Raw genomic sequence first — 20764 nt, 5'->3', positions numbered from 1 at the left:
TGTTCTCAAACTATTTCGCGCCAGAATAGCAATCACTAGGCGGTTGGCAAAATACACATAAAACGAAAACGAGAAAAACATCCACTGCGGTGTGGTAGAGGCCTTTCTCTGCTTCTGCTTCTTGCTGTCTCTAGCCATTTGCTTTTGCTCCTACCCACGCTCAAAAAGCCGACGCCTAAAGGTATGCCACCGGTTGGTCATCCCAAATGCCAAGAAGATGTTTGATCGGGCGCAAAAACGCGCCCTTACTCGAGTAAATAACGTTGGCGTACGGCGCACACCACCGGGCCGGAAGTTGGGTGAGCTCGGGCAGATGAAAGAAAGTTCCGTTTTTCTTCTGCTGGAAGATGTCGTTGATAGGGGGCAGTAAGACAAGCAGCGGAACGAGATGATGCAAAGAAAGAAGACAAATGTGGATGATGCTAATTTATCATTCCGACCTGACCGCCCACCCGAAAAAAAGGAGGACCGACACTCGGTCGCGATACCGGGGAGAAACTGCTGTCGGCGACAATCACTCCACCAGCGTGTGGACGGAAAACTGTAGTGGGGAGTGTGGAGAAGGACAAAAAAAAGCTGAGAATGTATCGTCGTATCGTGCAAATGAATTCAAAAAAGTCACCGAGCATCTTCGATTCAGATTTTAAGTGAGCGCCGGAACGAACCACGAAAAAAAAAAGGAAAAGGAAGGACCTATGTTGCCGTTTTTGATGCCATGTTTATTCCTACTTACACCACCGAAATCTGATTCCGCTACGTTTGATGGGTGACGGCAAATTGCAAGAAAATCTTAAGGAAAGGAAAAAAACAACGCTCCGGTTTGAAGTGCTTGTTTTTGTTCATGTTTCTGGGAGTTTTTTTTTTTCTCCAGTGCTCTCTTTCGCTTCTTATCCCCACGCAAACCACCTTTATTATCATCATTCTCATCATCGTGAATAGCCACAGCAGGGAAATGGTTAAGGCATCACGATTCCCATGATCTTTACTCCTTGCGAAAAGGCAACACGGAATCGTTCCGAACTGGACGTCTTGGTTCGAAGGTGGATGATGGATCCTTTGTTTCAAATTCGTTTGTCCAGGGCCATTTTGCTGTTGTTGTTTGGGATTTTGGCTTTTTTTATAGTTCAACCTCCGACAATGAGAGTTGGGTTGGGGGAAAAAATGTGTCTGCCCTTGATCGAGAAACTACACTCTTCCGGAGAGCGATAAAGGGCGAAACAAGGCCTACAACTTGAGCTGATGGTTTGTAATAACGAAGATTGGTTGGCAGCTTTGTTTGTATACTCAAGCGTTTCTTTTTTTCTTGTTGTTTGAACAAATTTCTCACCCATCTTGCAGTGCAGTATGTGTGTGTGTGTGTTTCGTTTTTTTTATAATTTTCCATCCTCCCCCCACCCCCTTGGAATGTTTTAACATCCCACTTTCATCTTTACTCGTGGTTTTCGCGCCGGTTCAAGATGTACATCACAGACCGACTCCTGTCGATTGCACACTTTACAGAAATGAAACTGTCAGATCTTTGGCGAGATTAGCTATGAATAATTTACCCACCTTGCCTTAAAGGCACTTGAGTGGTACGAGCGGCGAGAAGGTGTACGGAGAATCCACTCGTGTTCGGCCCTCATTCGAAATGCCAACCCGGACCGGACCGAGCGTTTTGCGTGGATAAAGTTTGCTCATCTCGCACGGCAATCCGCAAACGTCCGCCGCTAATGGTGTATGATAATTTTGGGGAATTTTAGGATGCCGCTTGTTTCCAAATCTACGCCAAACCTTTCCACCTTTTCCATCGCCGGTTTATGGCCTACCGAAGCGCAGCCTATGAATAGGAATGATAGCAATGATATCCGCGGGTCAGATGATGAATGTCACTTTCCCTATGCTTTGTAGCGTTCCGATGTGTCAATGCTGGGGCACTTGGCAAGATAAGCCGCGTTTGACCCGGGCACAAAACTTTGCAACAATTTCATGGCGTTTTGCGAAAGTTTAGAGATATTGGGGCAGCGGGAAGGGGATGTTTATTAAACGAAAACAGCGATTGGTATGGGGAAAGAAAAATGTTTGTTTTCGACTTCGAACACCGATAGCAAGTCACATTAAGCTGAAAAAGATACGTTTCGGTGACCATTTTAGGTGCAATGGAAGTGTCCTTCTTGTTATAAATAATAACATAAATTAAGTATTAGCTTGTAAGGTAATTTAAAACAGCAATGTAAGAATTTCGTATTCACAATTTCAAGAGAAGTGTAGCAAATTGCATACCGGTAGGCGTTGTGTCCTGTGAACCAGCTTCTAGAGGACTAAGAGAATGTTTTCAATCAAACAAACAAGACGAAAAATTAGGATACTGCAAGGATCAGTGTCCTACTATCTATTCTCCTTGGAGCAAAAAAAAAAAAAAACATAGAAGATACATATATGTGCCATCTCATGCTGCTTTCGTGATGCTGGCCTCGGTTTTTAGATCCAAATTTCTGAGTGGATCAGTTTCAGTTCGTTGCGAGTGATTGACGGAGCATCATCCGGATGAGCATCGTTAACATCAATCCGGAAGTTGCTTAATAATTTTTGAATGTGATTCAGCCGCCCGTCCTTCCGCCTCTTTCCCATCTGCTTCCTTTTCAATCCATCAACCACCAATAAAGGAAGCGACGCGCACCAGGAATGTGTCAGTGTATGCATGTTTGTTTATGTGTGAGTGTGTGCCAGTGTTCCTTGAAAATCATACACATAATCCATCCGAGCTTCAGTTCCGGTATTCGAAATATTTCTATCCTTTCGTAGCTTTCCCATCGCTTCACCGTTCGGCCAGGCCGGGATGGAAAGAATGGCCGCACATTCCTGAGGTGAAGACGAAACGCACATCACAGCCGTCTGGGTGAAGATAAATGGATTTTGGCCCGTGGATTGATGATGCTTCGCTCTTTGATGGGTTCGGTAGAGCAGTTGGTTTGCGCTGGGGCAATGGAACGGGAAAAGGATGTGTTGTTTAGGAGGTGGAACACTTTCGAAAAGAACGCGGTACCGGTACGTGTGACGAGTCTTGGCAGAACAACTCATTCTTAAGATGTTTAGAAAACGCAGATGAAAATGACAGGGGAACACCCTTCCGGCGATTGCGTGGCCCAATTCCGACAAGAACATTTTTAAACGGATGTGATCACACGGGATATGTTTCGGTTTGTGTGAGTGTGCTGAAGAAAGCGAGGGAACAAAAAAACCGAAAGCGAAACGGGATGTCAAACGGTGGATGACGATGAGTGAAATGAAATTAGCAAACAACAAAACCGTACGACGTATCGAAGAAGCATCTGAGCTGTTTTTGGACATGATTTATTTCAAGCACTTCCACCGAAGAAGTGAGATCTTCCTTTTGTACCTTATCGAGATACGATGAATTAACGATTGCTAGCAATTGGACGAAAGCACTCAACCAGAGGCGGAAGTAAGCGAGTTTTGCTCGTTGAAAAATGAGGTTAAAAGCGGAAAACGCAACACGTCAGACATTGAGACAAAGTAAATTAGATTGAGTGAAGCTGTACAGCAATTACTGGTTCACCTGGGTAAAGGAAGTCTGATTTGGGATCGAGTTTAAATTGTGCCGTATGTTGTAGAATAATGGCGGCAGACAGCTGGCAGCAGTAGAGAGGGAATTTTGTTAATGAAAAAACAGATTGTATCTATTTCGAGCTTTTGCCATTTGGAAGATCACATTTGATTGATGTGCGGTTTGCGAGGGTTTTTGTGCACGGTAATGGGAATGTCGTCAAATTGAGCTGTCACGTAATGAGTTGTGTACTGGTTGCTATTTGTAGAAGCTGTGTAATGAAGACGATTGATAGTAGATTATTTGCTCTTGCTGGCATGACATGACATGTTTTCACAGGACGGAACGAAAATGGGTTCAGAAACAGTAATTTGAAAAATTTCAAATGTTATTTACACCCAAAAGTAAATTAATTCATTAAATATAGATCATCACACTTTATGATGGTTGCACATTTAAGTTACAGAAAACTTGTTTTTTTGAATCATCAATTTGTCTTTCTTTCAAATTTACTTAAAAATTATTTAGTTTTGATTAATACTTGTACAGCTCCGTCTTCGATAATTTTTCATACATGATGTTGGAGAAATGAGAAAAAAACTTCACAAAACGGAATCAATTAATCAGTATTCGGAAAAGCCAGAATTGAACAAACAACTCGCAACAACCGAATTGGCACTGGACAACAATCATGAATAACCCACCCATCCACAACCGGGTATTCCCGGGATAAGGCGAAGAATAAGGAGGAAATGCCTTATCAATATGTTAATACAGTTAAGTCCTCACAAATGGAGTTGAAAATGCGGCATTGTACCTTCATAATTGATTGTAAGTAAATAAAAAAATAAAATAATTTTTTGGTAAATAAACAAATGTTGGAGAAATGGAGACGCCCAGTACTTTTCACGATGGAAGAATAAACTCATTGATGATATTACTTCCTTATCAAATTCAGACAATACGGTGCAAGCCGTTATACTTAAAATAAATAAAAATATTGTAATATCACGCCAATGCAATGAAAGCTGCAACATTTTGTTTCTTGAGTTTATTTTTAATCTTTTTAAAATTGAAAATTAAATTAACAAATGAAACATAAATTCATTATTGTATTACTACACAGAAACAAATTGATCTCCAGAGTTTATTCAGCATAGAGTACACTTTGTTTGTTATTCTTCTATTGAAGACACTCGTCTTCCACTTGTCTAGCGAAATTTAACTTCAAAGAATTTTCAAATACTTGACACTGTAATTTGAAGTCCCCCTTTGATCTCTCCCAATGGTTTGGCATGGCGTTGTTTATGTCTTTGTCCTCAAACTTTTATCAATCTTCCAAATATAAAAAAAGCTCTCCCACAGCATAATTTTTCCAACCAAAAATTGTGTTAAACTGCAGCTAAATTAACAGCCAAGCTCAACCACTGGCACAAATCCTCCAAACAGATTACATGAGCTACCGCCAATATAAGGTTTTTCGTAGAAGCGATAGCGAAAGAAACAAAAAGCAAATTGAATTTGCTACAAATTACACTGATTTAAATTTTTGGTGCTACCGAACTTTTTCCTACCGAACACGGGCATACACGGCAACACCATATTAAGGGGTGCTCACAATATTGCTACATTCATATCGGCAAGCTCACAATGCTACGGTGTAACCCGTCCAGCAAAGCTGAGGTTTGGAAAAGCAGTCGAATTTACATGTGAAAAGAGCGACGAGATGGGTAACATGCTATCAACACACACACAAACAAAAAATATGCTTTCAAAACTCGAGAAGATGAGGACGTGTTATTGGTGCGTCGATCGAAGTTGAGCGCCACAGAAAATTAAATCACGTGTGCTTCTGTGTGAATGTTGAAGTTGTTGTCATGACGAAACCCCGCTGCAAAGCTTGCGCCGCGTCTACTTCATGAGACAGGGACGATCGTGCATTAGCACGGGAGCGAAAAATTGCGAAAATACGATCAAAGCTTTGAAGGCTTCTAAGGATTGTAGGTGAAAAGGGTTGTTGTTCTGTCGTAGGAACAAGTGAATGGATGGGATGAAAAATCATGTTAATACATGTTATTCATTGCATGCTTTTGGACCCTCGTTTTTTTTTTCTCCCATTTACATACCCTCGCATTGGAGGTGGTTGAACTCGTCCCAAAATGGTTGAAATCCTACTTCCGGGAAGTGGTTGCTTACAGAGGAATGAATCGCGGTCCTGACCACAAAGTAAAAGGCCACTTGCAGTGCAGAAGGACATTAAATGTAAATTTTCATTGCAAAAAGAGAAATGGTAAAAAAAAGCGGAAAAAACCCCGTAACCCCCTACGGGAAAGGATAGATCCCACACATGTCCAAAGCAGGTCCAAGGAAAAGTTACTGCGGACGATTTTTCCTGATCTCATTTCGGATGACTCCAATGGTCTAGGTTTACCGTTGATCCTCCTTTTCGCTGGAAGGTCGACAACGTGAAGGAGGTCAACCCCCTTCGTCATGCTACGAGAATCACTCCGTGGTCGTCCGTTGGTAGGACAGTAATACAAAACGGTCTGACTAGCCAACGCGTCGGGACAAAACTTTTCAACAACCCACCAACTTTAACCCGTTGCCCGACGCGCCTGACAATGTGTAGCGAAATGAATTTTAATTTAGGCCAATTTTTGTTGGGGATGGTTTTAGGTTCTTTTTTTTTTTTTTTGTTTGGACCTCCCGGGCTTTGTAGCATCATGTCGTTCGGTCCACACCGATTGCCATCACAACATGATAATATTTCTGGTAGAGAGAGAGAGCAGAAGAAGCGATCCCTTCGGTAGGTGGTAACGGTCGAAAAGACAGCTAGATACGAGCGTTGTTCGTTGTTGGTGGGTAGAAACCTGTCACACAGGCGCTATTCGACTGTAAGTTATGCTGGCTTCACGTCGGTTCGGCGCCTGTCGAGATATTTTGCTACATATTAAGCTCAATTTAAACTTTGTTATGTAGATTTTTTGTTCGCATCATGTGTGTGTGTATGTGTGTGTGCATTATTCCCGCATAGGGTTTGATTTGAAAGAAAAAATGTCATCCACCGAACAACGGCGTGTTTGTGTGTGGGGGAGAAAACGGTCAAAAAACGCCGTAGGCAGTGTTCAACTCGAATGCGGTCGGCGGTTGCTTCTTCGGCTTGCTACTGGTAAGGGTGGACAAAATGTTGTGTATGCATACGATAAAACGTGACAAGGGATTAGAGAAACGTTTTGCAAATGGTGATCCGCCCCACGGTGTGGTATTTTACCCTTTAAGTCACACGGAAGCGAAGGTTTTGAAGGTAGGGGAAAATGCGTCGGCAATTGATATTTATAACAATCATGTTCATACGACCAGCATCATATTTTTGATGGAATGTTGGTGGGTGAAGAGATTCTTGAAATTTGTTACACCACGGTTCTTGATGTTGTTTACCGTTTTATGTTCATTTTCCCTGGGTAAGATATGAAGATTAGGCTTCAATGCTTGGATTGGGTTTAATTTAACTTTGAAATGGGTTGCTTGGTATCATATGTGAGTTAAAATCATTGAGTAAGGATCATATTGCACATAAACGTTGTGTGATTGCTCATAAAATAATCAAGTTGTTATAATTGATAGGAAAACCCACATCTTTCTTTGCAATCACTTCGAGATTTATAACAAAATATGACTGAGTCGTCGATTTATTGATGGTATTTTTGAGTAAATCCGTTGGAAGACCACATTTAAGGACTTATCTACCTCATTTAAATATTATTCCGAATAATTTTTATTTATTCTTTAGTATGACGGCTCTCCATTGTATTGTCAACACCATGTGTCATGACTGAAACGATGAACATTATTAGTAAGGCATTTCCTCTTAAATTAATTTCTTACCTCCCTATACATTTCTTACCTCAGGAAACTCGATCCATTGCTGCAGCTTCCCATCTATGTCTCCCCAATCTCCGACAAGTCTTACTTCACCTGATCCAGCTAACGAACTCGCTGTGCTCCCCGACGCCTCGTGCCGAACTTGGGGTCGCTGAAGAGCATCTTCCTGGTGGGACATGCGTCCGGCATCTTCACAACATGCCCAAGCCATCGTATCCTGCCGGTCTTTGCTACCGTCAGGATGTCCGGTTCTCCGTATAGCTCAGCAAGCTCGTGGTTCATCCTTCTCTTCCATACTCCTTGGATGCGTCCGGAGGATGCTACGCTCAAATACGCCAAGAGCATTTGCATCCTCCGCTCGGATGGTCCAAGACTCGTGGCCATATAGGACCACCGGGCTAATCAGTGTGCGATATATCTCACATTTTGTGCGGTCTCGAAGTTTTCTGGTTCTCAGCAGTCGGTGAAGGCCGTAGTAGGCAAGATTCCCCTGAACAATGCGTCTCCGGATTTCGCTGCTTAAGGGCGTCCCCCGACTGAGAGAGCTGCTCCAGCAGCTTTTCATCTGACTCTTCAAAGCGGCGCTTCTTGTCCTGGAAGAGCAGGGTCTGTTGTCTCTTCAGTCGTCTGTCATGCTGAAGCATGAGGGCGCGATCGGCATTCTTCTCGGATAGTGCACGAGTGCACTCTTCGTCGAACCATTCCTTTCGCGGTCTGCGTGGTAAGTGACCAATTTTCAGTTCGACTGCGGTGCTGATCGTGCAGTTCCACCATACGCCAGTGGTCCTCGAGGAATCGCGGGATTGTCGTTCGAGAGCGCTTCCCCGAGCGCTTCCGCACACCCCTCCGCCACATCAACTCGCTTCAGCCGATCCAGATTGAGCCTTGGGTTAGGCTTGCTCCGTTGGTTGTTGACCACGGAGAGTTTCTGGCGCAGCTTTGCCGTTACAAGGGAATGATCCGAGACGACGTTTGCGCCTTTTACGTCCTTACCCCGTCGATAATATCCGAGAAGTGTCTTCCGTCTATTAGAACATGGTCGATTTGGGAATAGGTTTGTACTGAACCGAGGTGCGTGCTGGAAAAAGGTGCTGCGAAAGCACTTGTGCCGTGACGTCTAATCTCTACAGATTTCAAATCTACGTTTGACCTGGTTCCTCATCCGCTCCTTCTAAATAAACTATTCAAACGTGGCATTCCTCTTTCTCTTATCTCCTGGTTCCGTTCTTATCCCTGTGATCGCTCCTATTATGTTAAATTTAATTCTACCTTCTCCGCTCCATTCCATTCCTTCTTTACCCCTATAATATCCTCTTCAAGCTCTGGGTCAACCGAATCTCTATCGACAAGGAACTCAATGTTTGGCTGTTAGCACTTCCTTGAGACATGGAAAGGAGTCGGTTGCTCGGTTTTCAGTGCCTGGAATCACGTCAATCCATTGTCAAATCCTCCTTCATTGCCTCTCTTCTTCTCCTTTGTGTTGATACCCCATCGTTGGTCTTTTCGATTTCTTTCTATATACCTTCTTGTATAGACGTAAGGGAAACAATTAAATATATTTTTTGAAATTATTTGCTTTCAAGTTGGAAAGAAATGCGTATGTAATGTTTTTTTCAGAGATGTCATGCGCGTCAAGACCATGTATTCTTTCATTATTTTCTAAATTTCGCTTCTTTGAAATCCCAAAGCTTTATTGAAAAGTTTTACTGCCAACCGGTTATTCAATTTTTCAAATACGTGCAAGTAAATAAAGTTCGTTTTATGACATCAAACATGGTAAAGATGCTCCAATGTAGCCATATCGCCACTACGGATATCAACTCGTAAATATGCTTACAACCTTTCTCGCATCTTCACGCCGTGCTTCCATCAACGATTCTAGCTGCAAACGAGAGGCAGTTAAAATTCGCTGACTGGAGGACCAAATTACCAAACATGCCACCATATTTTTCTCATAATGTTGCACCTTAAATAGGCTTTATCTTCCTAAAATTGTTGATAAAGGGAATCACAGTACATTCCTCATTCCAGGGCGACATGCGGCTCGTAGAAGAGCAAACATAATTTTACTTCGGATTCATATTCCATGCGCTGTGAATAGCTCGAAAAGTATTTCCTTTACCGACAGCAAACGGTGGCCATCATAAAACCGGGACCGATAAACTGGGCCCGATATGGTAGCCAATTTGTGTGCCAGTTTCTTGTTATGTTTTGCGCCGTGTAAAATTACCTGTATGCTGAAATGGTTCAGTCGCGTTGCTACCCTCACAGCCTATGTTATACCTTCTACAGGTTGCAGATGGGCGTTTGAAGAAGGTGCCCGTATTGTGGTCGATTACGCGGAATTGGACGAGATTTCAATCAAATCATGTGTACGGTGTGTGAGTGTGTGTGTGTGTGTGTGTTAATGAAGGCAGCAAAATGGTTAACCACGCGGAAAACGGTCACCGCTTTATGTTTAACAGCGTAATGCAGGTAATTTTCGGCGTTTGTTTATTGTCGGCAGATAACAATGGGAGAAGGTGCGCATAAACACGTAGCACAAATTGTTGGATTGATCGACAGCGAGTGTATTACGAGCAGTGCGAACGCGTAGTCAATTTGCCGTGTGCAGTGCAGTGCAAAGTACGTGAATGTTACATATTGCTATTTGCAGTGCAACCGCTGGCAGGTACACTTTAACATTGAAAAGCGCTTTAAACCGTAGCCTGCCTGTGACTCTAGAACACATGTTTTCTTTATTAAAGCTTCTTCCAAAGCTTTGCATCGGAATGGTAACACGATGGATGGGAACCCTTGTGATCCGATTTGCGGCTTTTCATCACATCAAAGTGTAATACATGTGGTGTGGTGTGTGTGTGTGCTTGCAGTAGTATTACCATCCAGTAGCATGTTCAATTCTCAGAATCAAATGGTTGCCATCTGAAGCCATCCACCAGTGGCTCCTTTTTCCATACCGACCAGATCTTGTGTTTGCTCGTGCGGCCACTATTTGTTTATTGCAAAAATATTCCCCCAAGTACGAATGGGTCGGTCGGTGAATCGTTTTCGATGCGAGATGTTAAGTTGATGCCTCCCTTGTTTAAGGGTAAGGCAGGAATGGATGATATAAGTGATGTTGGTTTGTGTTTTTATTTATACAATTTATGATTTTACTCTGCACGACCGATGAACGAAAGCGAGGTAGTCTCGGGCAGGACATCGAACGTAACGCTGTACGCTGCTGGACAAACAAGGATATCACTTTCTCAGAGCTTGTTTATAGTCAGGTTCGGTGCTCACTAGTTTATAATCCGTATGAATTTAAAAGGGATCTTTTTCTCGCTGGTGATATACTTGCAACATTTTCAAGTGGCAGAGTTATGCTTAATAATTCACTAGAAAAATAACTTCATAAAAGCGAATATTTCATCGGAATTCGATTTTTTCTCCACAAATACGGGGGTTTGTCCGAAGGGATTTTTTTTTCTATGAATTTCTCGTACATCTGGTTTTCTTTACAAACATAAACACACACAAACACACATTGAAGATCATTATTCATTCGACAGACCAATTCATTCTATGAATAATTTATCGAACAGTGTACAGAGACTTTCCAATAGAAATGTTCCTTTATTGCTGTAATATTTTCTCAATCATTCAAGGTCCCAAGGTGGTTTGTCGATTTTACGATTGGTTTTTCTATTGGTTTGATGTGTTAAAGGATCGGGAAGTTGAATGAATTTGGATACTTTACTTAGCTTTACTATGATTTTTTTTTTCCTTTTCCTATGCAGCGAAGATAATCAGATGTTGGCATCGGCTAATAAAATATATAAAACATTTTACTTTTTTTTTATATAAAACATGTACTGACTCCGCCACATGATTTGCATGATGGGAAGAGATATTTAAAAAGTGATTATTTTTGGTTTGTATCCCGATTTTTTACGTAAAGCTTTAGTAGTGAATACGAAGAAGCCGAGCACAACATAAAAATTGTTGGGCTTAGTGAAAAAAAGAGTCTGAATCGATATTGAGAAAGCAAAGCTATGAAGGAAGATGTAGAAAATAATGAAGAACGATACGATTTTTCATTTAAAAGTGATTCTTTTTTTTATTGATTACAAGACTAATGGCTTAGACCAAAAAGCTGATGGGAGTTTTAATAATGAAATTGCTAGAATTTCCCAAGAAGAGTTAGATTTGTTTTTACCCGATAAAATTTTAGTTTAAATCCGATTTTAGCATAATTTTTGCATAATTACCCTTCCAAGAAATTCTGGAAGCACATATATTGTTGTACAAATACCTCATAAATAATCCACAATTAAATTCAAACGTACCCACAGTAAAGTACGAGTCGTCAGAATTATAATTCTTAGCTTTCTTTATCTTGGCCGGCCATTGAATTGCTTATCACGCAGTTTATATTCAGTCATCACTGCGGAGGAGCGGTCTATAACGGAGCAGTCCAGCCCAAAGATTCGTTGGCGAACTTATAATTTGAAATGCACTTTCAGTCCAACTTAAGGATTCAAAAAAAAATATCACAAATGCTGTAAAATATCCTAATCTAGCTTTGAGAATGTCGGAAAAATTCAACCAAATTATCCCTTCTTGTCAAACACAGCATTCAGTTAACACATTGTCCAAAACAAGCAAACAAAAAGCTAAAAGAAAAGTAAGCTCTTTGCGCTCGCTTGCCGTATAAATTATCGATGCAAATATTTCACTGTCAAATTTGGGATTTAATGAGCGCATTATTAGTGGAGCAAATATTTTACGCTTATCTTACACTCACTTACCCATCTTCTCCACCATCCAGGGGATTCACAGTTTTCGGGAAAAAGTTTATTTTGTTTTCCACTTTTGCTGTTGCTTTGTTTACAAAGCCACACATTCTCGGCAACGACGAAATGCTTTCGAATGCGGTAGATGGTGGAAGTGTATTATTGTCGCTTTTTCCCTTTGCCAAAACCACCGAACGATACGAGGGTATGGTTTGCATTGTTAGATTCCTGGGCAACGATTCCTGCTCGCTTCCTGCTCAGCGTCCGGAGTTGCAGAAGAGTCGAAGGTTTTGTCTACTAGTAGATGTGGCCAGTTTCTTGCTTGCCGTTCCCGGCAGCATTCACCGACACCGGCACTCACCATGGGCAGGCAGTTTTGTTTGTGTGTCTGCAATAGCGTCTGTGGAAATCCTGGCTTTTCCGAATAATAACAGTGTGTAATTTGCATCATGGGAACGATGCTGCTGGTGATGGTGGTGGAGGTGACCGTGCAAGCCACCAGTTGACAAAGCAGTTCATATATTTCATAACTCGCAACCCACCTCGCTGTCCCCGGCGTGGTGTCTAATCCAGTCCATAAATTGTCACCAGCGCGGGCCGGATCTATGTCTCCGCTTCCTTGCTTTGTTGCTCGTGCTTGGCGCAAAAGCGACGGCGAAGAAAATGGTGAACAATCCTTGGCAATAGACCGAACGGTAGAAGCTTGGAAGAAGGCGCCAATGTAAGACATCATATTCATACTGGCGCGTGTGTGCGCGTGAGGTATTGAATAATTTGTTTTGAATAATTTGCAAGCAACACCATGGAGGAAGTGTCGGCACTTGAATTATTCAAATCGCGCTCTTATTTGTCAATAGTAGTGATTTAGAGTGTATTGTGTTTTGTGTGTGTGTGAGAAGTTCAAAATGGAAATTGCTACTTCTCACATTGCATCGGCGGGAATTACTCTGAAAAGATTTGACGCTCCAGCAAAAACATACTCCCGAGAGATCGTTCACTGTGACACTTGTCTGTCCGTTGGTTCAAGTTCACCTTCACCGATCGAGGTTGATCTCTGATTTTAGCATGTTTTCGTAGTATTTTTCTCACCTTTGCAAGCAACTCATTGGTAAGACCGCACTGCCGCACCTGCACATCCTCAATGTGAGTGTTTTCCAGCAAAACTTGCACCAGTTTCTCACCACCCTCGGGACTAATCGGTACACAGTTCAACGAAACCTTTCGCAGTGTCGCATGAAAGCTGAGCAGCTGTATAACCTGAACGAAGCAATGTAAAACGGCGATAGTTATGTGGTCGCCACAACGGGGTGTAGCAAACCAAACATACCCGAAAAGATCCCTCGACGCCCATTTGACAGCCGGTAAAGTTGAGTTCGCTCAATTGCGCACAACCCTTCATGGCACCGCCAAGAATCAGTACGCCCGCCTCTCCGATGGGATTGTAAGACAAATCCAGTCTGTCAACAGCGCCCCGGTAAACGCTTAAGCCCGGACAGAGCTGGTCGAGCTCGGTCGCATCGAACCGATTGTGGGAAAGATCGAGATGGGTAAGCGACGGTTGAAAGCGGCTAAGAAACCGTCCCAAAATAGCACCACAACCTGCCGCTAGCTGACAGTGAGTGAGGCGAATCGTTTCCAGCTGGAGCGGTGTCACGGAATCGAGTAGAATTTTCAGCTTCGGTGAATTCAATCTGGTTTGTGACAGGGTGAACTTTTTTAGCTTTTCCAACTTCTGAAGACCTCTGAAACAATGAAATAAGCGGCTTAAGGTTGTGAAAAAAACTCGCGGTTGTGTAAATACTTACAGGCCAAGGTTTTCAATGTCGGTGGAGGAACAGTTTGAGTAACGATTTTGATAGGATTTTATCCAGTGCTTTACTCCAAACACAAGCGATAACGAGGTAAGATTGACGAGATGTCCAAGAATAGTCAACGATCCGTGATTGCAAAGCTCATCGGGAGCATTGCAAATATCGTACTCTTCGTACTCTTCTATTGGTTCTACAGTTGGATGTGGTTTAAGCTGCTTAATGTACAGGTTGTCTACGAAAGGAGCAGCTTTTTTGATTGTATCTTCCAATCCTTCCAGCTCCCAAAACTGAGGATCCTGCTGTTCGATCATTTGGGCTAGTTTAAGTTCGATACCCTGTTGCTTCCAGAATCGTTTTGGTGAGAGGTAATCGTGCTCGTGATAGACCAGCGCATCATTTGAGTAACACCACACCACCCTTCGCCAGTACGTTTCGCTCTTAAAATGTAATGCCAAGATCAATTATTTTATCCCTATTTGAAAGGTTTATGTTCCTTACCTCAAGATCAATAACCTTTACCAGTGGCAACTCCGTACTTAAAAGGCTTCCAAACTCACGCACCTGACAACAGCTTAGAGGTTTCGGTTCCGGACCACCATCAAAGCTTGCGACCAAAAATTCCAACACGATCGTTGACAACCGCTTCGGAACGTCTTGGGCAACGTCTTCTGTCACGTGAACCATCGCATCAAACGGACGATAATTTCCACCGCCACAGAAAGACACCAACTCCACAAACAGCTCCCGCTGCGTTTCACTGGCAAGTTGCTGTGTTTGCCAGGATGGTTGGTACGTACGAAACGTGTTCCAAAGCGTGCGTTCCAACGATGCTGTCAGGTGTGGTAGCTGCCTCCAGAGCGCTGACAGGTGCATTAGATTTGTGTCCGACATTTTTATCCGCCGGTGTCGGTGTATCCCTTTGAAGATGCGTTTGAACTTGTTAGGGCAATTTTAAAGCTTCATTTTTTCGAACGTCAGCTATCGGATTATTGTTGTCGGATGGATATAGAAATTGAAAAGTAAAAGAGAAGGGTACTCCAATGGTTGCTGTTTGATGCACATTCTAATCGATGGAAAATAAAGTTATCACAACAAAAAATGCAAAAAATAAATGGAAAACTGTTTATTGCTCTATTGGATTTTTACTTCTTTTTTGCTCAATTTTTCGTACTAAACTTTTCTGATACTATTTCTATCCACTCTAGATTAAGGCGGATTTTTCCCGTTTTGTAACAGGTGAACCGTGTGCACCATTAGCAGTAACATTCCACAATCTTGTACTGTCGAGTCCGGCGCGACGAACAGCGGATACTGTCTGGCAAACGGTACTCCATTTAAGCGAAGGCCGGCCGCCGCCAATCAACACCCGCGCGATACAGGCATCAGGAGGCAGTTAATTTTAAAGCATATTTTATGGTGGCCATAAAGCAAAAGTTGTTGGCGCTGCACGGTTTCGTCGTAAAATATGAGATTTTTTAATTAATTTTTCAATTTCACCACCATCAACAAAGTGATGCTGGGACGCATGTACAATATGATTAAAAGGAGAAGGGTGCGGATCTGTGACCGGATCTCCTGCGTTGAAGTTGCAGCTGAAGTTTGGTGCGTTCGGTGTTGATGATGAAAACAAAAGAAAAAATGATGCAGAGTAAATTTTTTTTTGAACTGGGTTGGACAAACCTTCGACTACGAGAAATGGATCTTTATTGTTTAAGGCTGTCTAAAACACGTTCAGTGTGTTAGTTTGTGTAAGGATTCTTTAAAAATATCACAACTTTATTTCGTAACGAAAATCGACTTCCGTAACCGGGTTTTACCGTAGATGGGTATTCGATTCTGCATACCGATGCCTGATGCAATGTGTGTGTCTAAACTTAACGAAGCCTTTAGAGCTGTTCTCCAAGAAACCATTGTAAAAGGCATCAAATTATCGCAACGTGTTCACCACTGTCTTTTGCATAAAGATTATTATGCTGAAACTGTAAAGATATCCGAAAGGTACTAGAGACGATCCTTCCAACACAGTTCTTCTTAACGGCCTCTAAGGTCACGCCGGTCATCGCATGGCTTACTAGACTTGTCGATACCGCATATTTGGTTGTGGGGGGACAATTCGGAAGGATTTTAAACCATTGGGCTGCCCCCGTAGTTCTAATACATAAATCATTTAGCTCGAAATATCTGGACAATATCACTGAACCAAACATATTGAACAACGGAAAAGATAATGGTTCGACTCACCTGCGCTTTAAAGTTTACTGGAGCTCGCGAGAAATTGTGTGAATTTCCTTAAGCTAATTATGACGTCATCATCGAAGAAAACTTCCATTCTAGAATTTTTGTTGTATGCTTAATTGCACTGTTACAGTTTATTGGTCAAATTACTCAGTAATAGTAAAGAATAATAATTGCCACCATACAGAGCATGCAAAAGATATTTATTTGACTTTTATCTTTACTCGTTGCAAGCTATCAGAGCCCACAGCGTCTTTAGTTTCCGAGCCACTTAGCCGTTCGCAGCAAGTGGGATGAAATTTATTTAGCTTATTGCTCCAAGAAATAAGCCGCCGCGAGGTATTTCAGTAGATTTTTCACTGCCACCGTGCCACCGTTTACTTATTCCATGTATCTGCAGGAATCTTGCCATTTTTTTTTCGTTGCTTACGTGCGTTAAATAGCAAGCTGTTTTAGACTCGTACCACGATAGAAACGGCCATCCGTAGAATACGCTCTGGATGGCTTAAAATGACTGCATCAGCGAGTCAGCCAGCCACCCAGCCAGCTAGCTCGTAGCATGTCGGAAAACGTGTACAGGTAGCAGGAACAGACCGGCACCGAGATGATAACGAACGGTATACATCCATACATTTCGCCATCTTCCGTACGCCCCTCCACGAAGCCGATGCAACGTTTGCTGCTGAGCAGGATAAATCCTAGGACTGGCTTCGCGAGCTTCGTTGGCAGAACGGTAGCTGGACAGCAAATGATTTTCAGCTCTCACCCAAGAAACGAGATTAATTGAGACGTACGTACCACTCGACGTCGGCAAAAAACGAGCCACCGCTTGATGCTACACCATTAGGGTCCGAAGGATTAGTGGACGCTGCCTAAAGCACCAGTGTAAAGTGGCTGGCAGTACGATGGCCAGAAATTATCACGAGCAGTCTTGAGGAGTTAAGTTCACACTTAAGCAAATCTGTTGCCATCTTCGGTAAACTTCTTGTGTCCTACGGCAGTCGGACTCCCGTCGCGCCGGACAGGTTGACGTTAATGTTTACCATTTTAAATGCAGCCAAAAGTGGCGCAAAGGGCGCCAGGAGTCGAGCACGGTATGGTAGCAATTTGAACCGTCAACTAGAATGTAGGCAAAGTCATTCCGTTCCTCAAAACCCTATGCTTGATATGCTGGTCATACGAACCAGATTCGGTACGATCAGCACCTGGAGCACCTGGAGCGCAAAATATTGTAATTTATGAACACAATTATTATGGATTATAATCATTATCCGGGTGGATATAAAATGAAGAATAACGATGATGATGATGACGGTGTTGTTGCTGTTGTCCAGTAACTCTCGGCGATTCCCGAAAGGAGAATCATTCTAATATTTCCATTTAGTTTTCCCCCTTTTTTGAAGTGGATTTGCCTGAGCAGATTTAGCTTTTCCATTGCTGGATTCCATCCAGTTCCTTCAAAATGTCGCCCTTTAAGGACAGCAAACAACACTTGTGCCTCATTACGTATAGCGCTGGTGCGGACGGTGGCTAGGTGTAGTAATGATTGAGATGACAGCTACGGTACGACAGTTTGGGAGGTGCTCGTGAAATGGAAGTTTTAATGCGGAAAGTGTATGCAGTGAATGTATAGTATCTGAAGCTGACAGGGTGGTTTTAAATTAAATGGACTGCTTAATGGGTTTAAAATTTTTAAACTTTTCCGATCGGGAATAACAGTCGTCTGAAGGAGTTTCTATTTAATGTGAAGTGATTTTTGATGAATTAACGCCAAATTTGAACAAAATAGTTATGAAAGTAAATGATTGAATTGAGAAAGAGATACAAGAATTCTACTAATTTTTTTAATAAATAAACACAAACATTGGAAAAAGGACCAGAATGGTGGGTTAGTTTGTATAATCTATTATAATAAAAGTAATTGAAGAATTCTGATAATTTTCAAATTGTACAATATCAGATGAGCTATAGTCCTAAATTTTACATTGAATTGCAAAATATTATATAACCTTAACCGAATTCATTGCATAGAATTATTTTAAATTGGAAATTGTACATACATTAAATATTCTTCCATTAATGAATGAATCTGACTGAATTACCTCAAAGCATAATAGTAAAAGAAGCTGATGCGTCAGAACCACAACCCAGAACCCAGCTCTGGGCTCTGCCTAATTGCTTACTTTGCTAGTTTAGTGATTTATTTGAATTTCTAATACAGTTTAAATGTTTTATTACACAATTCCACGGTAAGGTGGGCAGCATATAACAGCTCATGTCCAGCAACTTTCAGTGAACGCCTTGTCTCAATCACCGCCGGAAGCTACCACTGGACAGGAAATGAGAAAAGGGATGAAACGTACCGTACCAAACTGTCCGAAACGGTTGCCCAACCCTCAACAAAACCCACCGACTTACAATGTTCCCGTGCGCGGTATTCGCTTTACTTCGGTGGGGTAGCATTCGGAACGAAATATCTCGAATCGCTTACGTTCGTGCACCTCAGCGCTGGCGGTGGTGGATGAGTTAGTGGAATTTTGTTCCTCGTTGTTGTGCTGGACTTTAATGCCAAACCGCCCTGTTTTGAACATCAATTTAACAATTCGGTTCGGTTCCTGAAGCTGTGCGATGAGTAGTAGGTCCTTCTTCAAGCACCTCGCCAAAAATTTGCGTACCTCCCTTTGTCACACTTTACTCCAGCCAGCTTTGCTTTCCACACCGCCCAACAGTATCAACTTCGTATTTTGGGGAACTAAATTGTACCTAAATCCCGTGTCTCTGCGAGGCACAACACTAGCCAGAACCCTAATTGACAGCAGCAAAGAATGCACAACAATATACGGTGGGAAAACTGTCGGATGGCCCGGTACAGAGCACCGGGTGAGTCACCGGTTGGCTGGACATTGTTGTTTGGTGTTTGGATTATAAAACTGTAAATCAAAGCTCACACGCCCAATTCCGGTTTCGGGTGGTGTTTGTGGGCGAGTCTCTGGCTGTCGTCGAGACTGTTTTGTCTGAATCATTTTGTGGTGCCCGGTTGGACCGGTAGCGGTGTGGTGCGGTGTGGAAATTCCTTTCCAAAAATAATGCCACAATAAAATGAGAATTTGGAATGAGGAATTGTTGGGACTTTTGAGGAATGGTTTCATTTATACAAGTTTGGAATACTTTTCTGTGTTAAGAATAGATTTCTGGAGGATTAAATAGAGGACGTTTTAGATTTTTTTATACGAATGTTGCTGCAATCTGTAGCAGAAAATCCTCAAATCTAAAGTATTTTTTTGTTGAACTTTGACAGAAATATTTTTATCAAATAGCAGAGAAATAGACAATAAAGAATTCTTTTCCCGAGAGGAACAGTTTTAATACAAAATAAAGATCCATTTTCATCAAAACACACAACCTTCCACCACAAAATACATTTAATACAATTATTCGCTCTACTTGCTTCTTCAACTATACTGCAGGCACATAATTTAACTTTAACATAAAAGTCACGACCTTCTGCCAGTTCTATCAGAGTTCTACCGTTTGTCACCGCGTTATTAAATCAGCTGACACAACGGGACAAAGCAGAAAAAACAAACACCGTTCCTTGGTTTTCACGGTGGACCGAGCAGAGAATGGCTCCCCACTTAAAATAGAATAAAATGTATCGAACACTTTTTTCCCGCTCGTCAAACAATTGGAGGACACACGGCGAGGTAACCGACACAGCATTAAAATGGCACTCTTTCTGTTGATTTTATTATTTCTTTTTGTTGTGGCCAAGCGGCACGGTTCCTTCGGCACCGTTTCCTAAATTGTTCCCCGGTGACAGTTTCAGGCTGCCGGAAGCATCCGAAGCAGAAAGGAAGGAAACACTATTTCCATCCCTTGTGCTGCACCCCCAGAAACAATCTGCATCACACCAGGAATTGAATTAGTTTTGCACGAGGCAGACGGCCTTCCTGCTGCTGAGAAGGAATTTAAATAAGAACGAGTGAGATAGACCGAGTATGGGAAAATAAAATGAGGACAAAAAAGGAGGTAAAGAAAGAGAAGTGGACGATAGGAGGTGGCAGAAAAATCACCCAACACAGGCATTAAACATTAGTCTCTGGCGCTGCTACAAAGCTGTCTCCATTTGTTTGGCTTAAAGAACCAGATAGAGAGCGAGAGAGAGAAAGAGAGGAAAAGCGTTGGAGAAAGCGATGGGGAAAAAAAAACGGATCGTTTGGCTCGATCGCCAAACCAATCCACTATGGAGCGGATGGGAACAAATTGCTTAAAAAGATTTTTGTTTTTTTTATTATTTTCTTTTATCTTAGGTTTTTATTTAACTTTATTGAACCATAAAAATGTAAAAACTAATAAAAAAAACTCAATTTTTTCCAATATAACTGGATGGATTGGATGAGGTCGAAGATCATTCATCTTCGACCTCATCCATCAATATTATTACCAATATAGGATCACTTAGCTCAACTTTAATTTCAACAAACAATTTTACAGAAATTAGCATTACGAAAATT

The 20764-nt window shown here is 42.1% G+C and overlaps 2 protein-coding genes across 3 annotated transcripts in view; both read right to left on the bottom strand.

Annotated features, from left to right (window-relative positions):
* The window catches only part of LOC126562844 (elongator complex protein 5), a 561590-nt gene that overhangs the window by 254817 nt on the left and 286009 nt on the right, over window positions 1-20764 (bottom strand). The window lies entirely within an intron of this gene.
* Window positions 13147-15009, bottom strand: LOC126562559 (uncharacterized). Its single transcript, XM_050219105.1, has 4 exons — window positions 14514-15009; window positions 14010-14452; window positions 13532-13946; window positions 13147-13461 (listed from the first exon to the last, which is right to left on the bottom strand). Exons 1-4 carry the CDS (start codon window positions 14904-14906, stop codon window positions 13147-13149), a joined length of 1566 nt encoding a protein of 521 aa, XP_050075062.1. The 5' UTR covers window positions 14907-15009.

This window comes from Anopheles maculipalpis, chromosome 3RL, assembly GCF_943734695.1.
Source record: "Anopheles maculipalpis chromosome 3RL, idAnoMacuDA_375_x, whole genome shotgun sequence".
Classification (NCBI taxonomy): Eukaryota; Metazoa; Arthropoda; class Insecta; order Diptera; family Culicidae; genus Anopheles; species Anopheles maculipalpis.
Note: the sequence above shows the minus strand (reverse complement) of the source record. Positions and strands in the feature narration are given on the sequence as shown.

What these genes read in the sequence shown, in the direction of transcription:
- LOC126562559 (XM_050219105.1), bottom strand. Translation starts at nt 14,906, where the DNA reads ATGTCGGACACAAATCTAATGCACCTGTCAGCGCTCTGGAGGCAGCTA. An exon ending in TAAAGGTTATTGATCTTGAG is followed by an intron (nt 14,453 to 14,513) that starts GTAAGGAACATA and finishes TTACATTTTAAG; the next exon opens with AGCGAAACGTACTGGCGAAG. An exon ending in GCGTCGAGGGATCTTTTCGG is followed by an intron (nt 13,462 to 13,531) that starts GTATGTTTGGTT and finishes TGCTTCGTTCAG; the next exon opens with GTTATACAGCTGCTCAGCTT.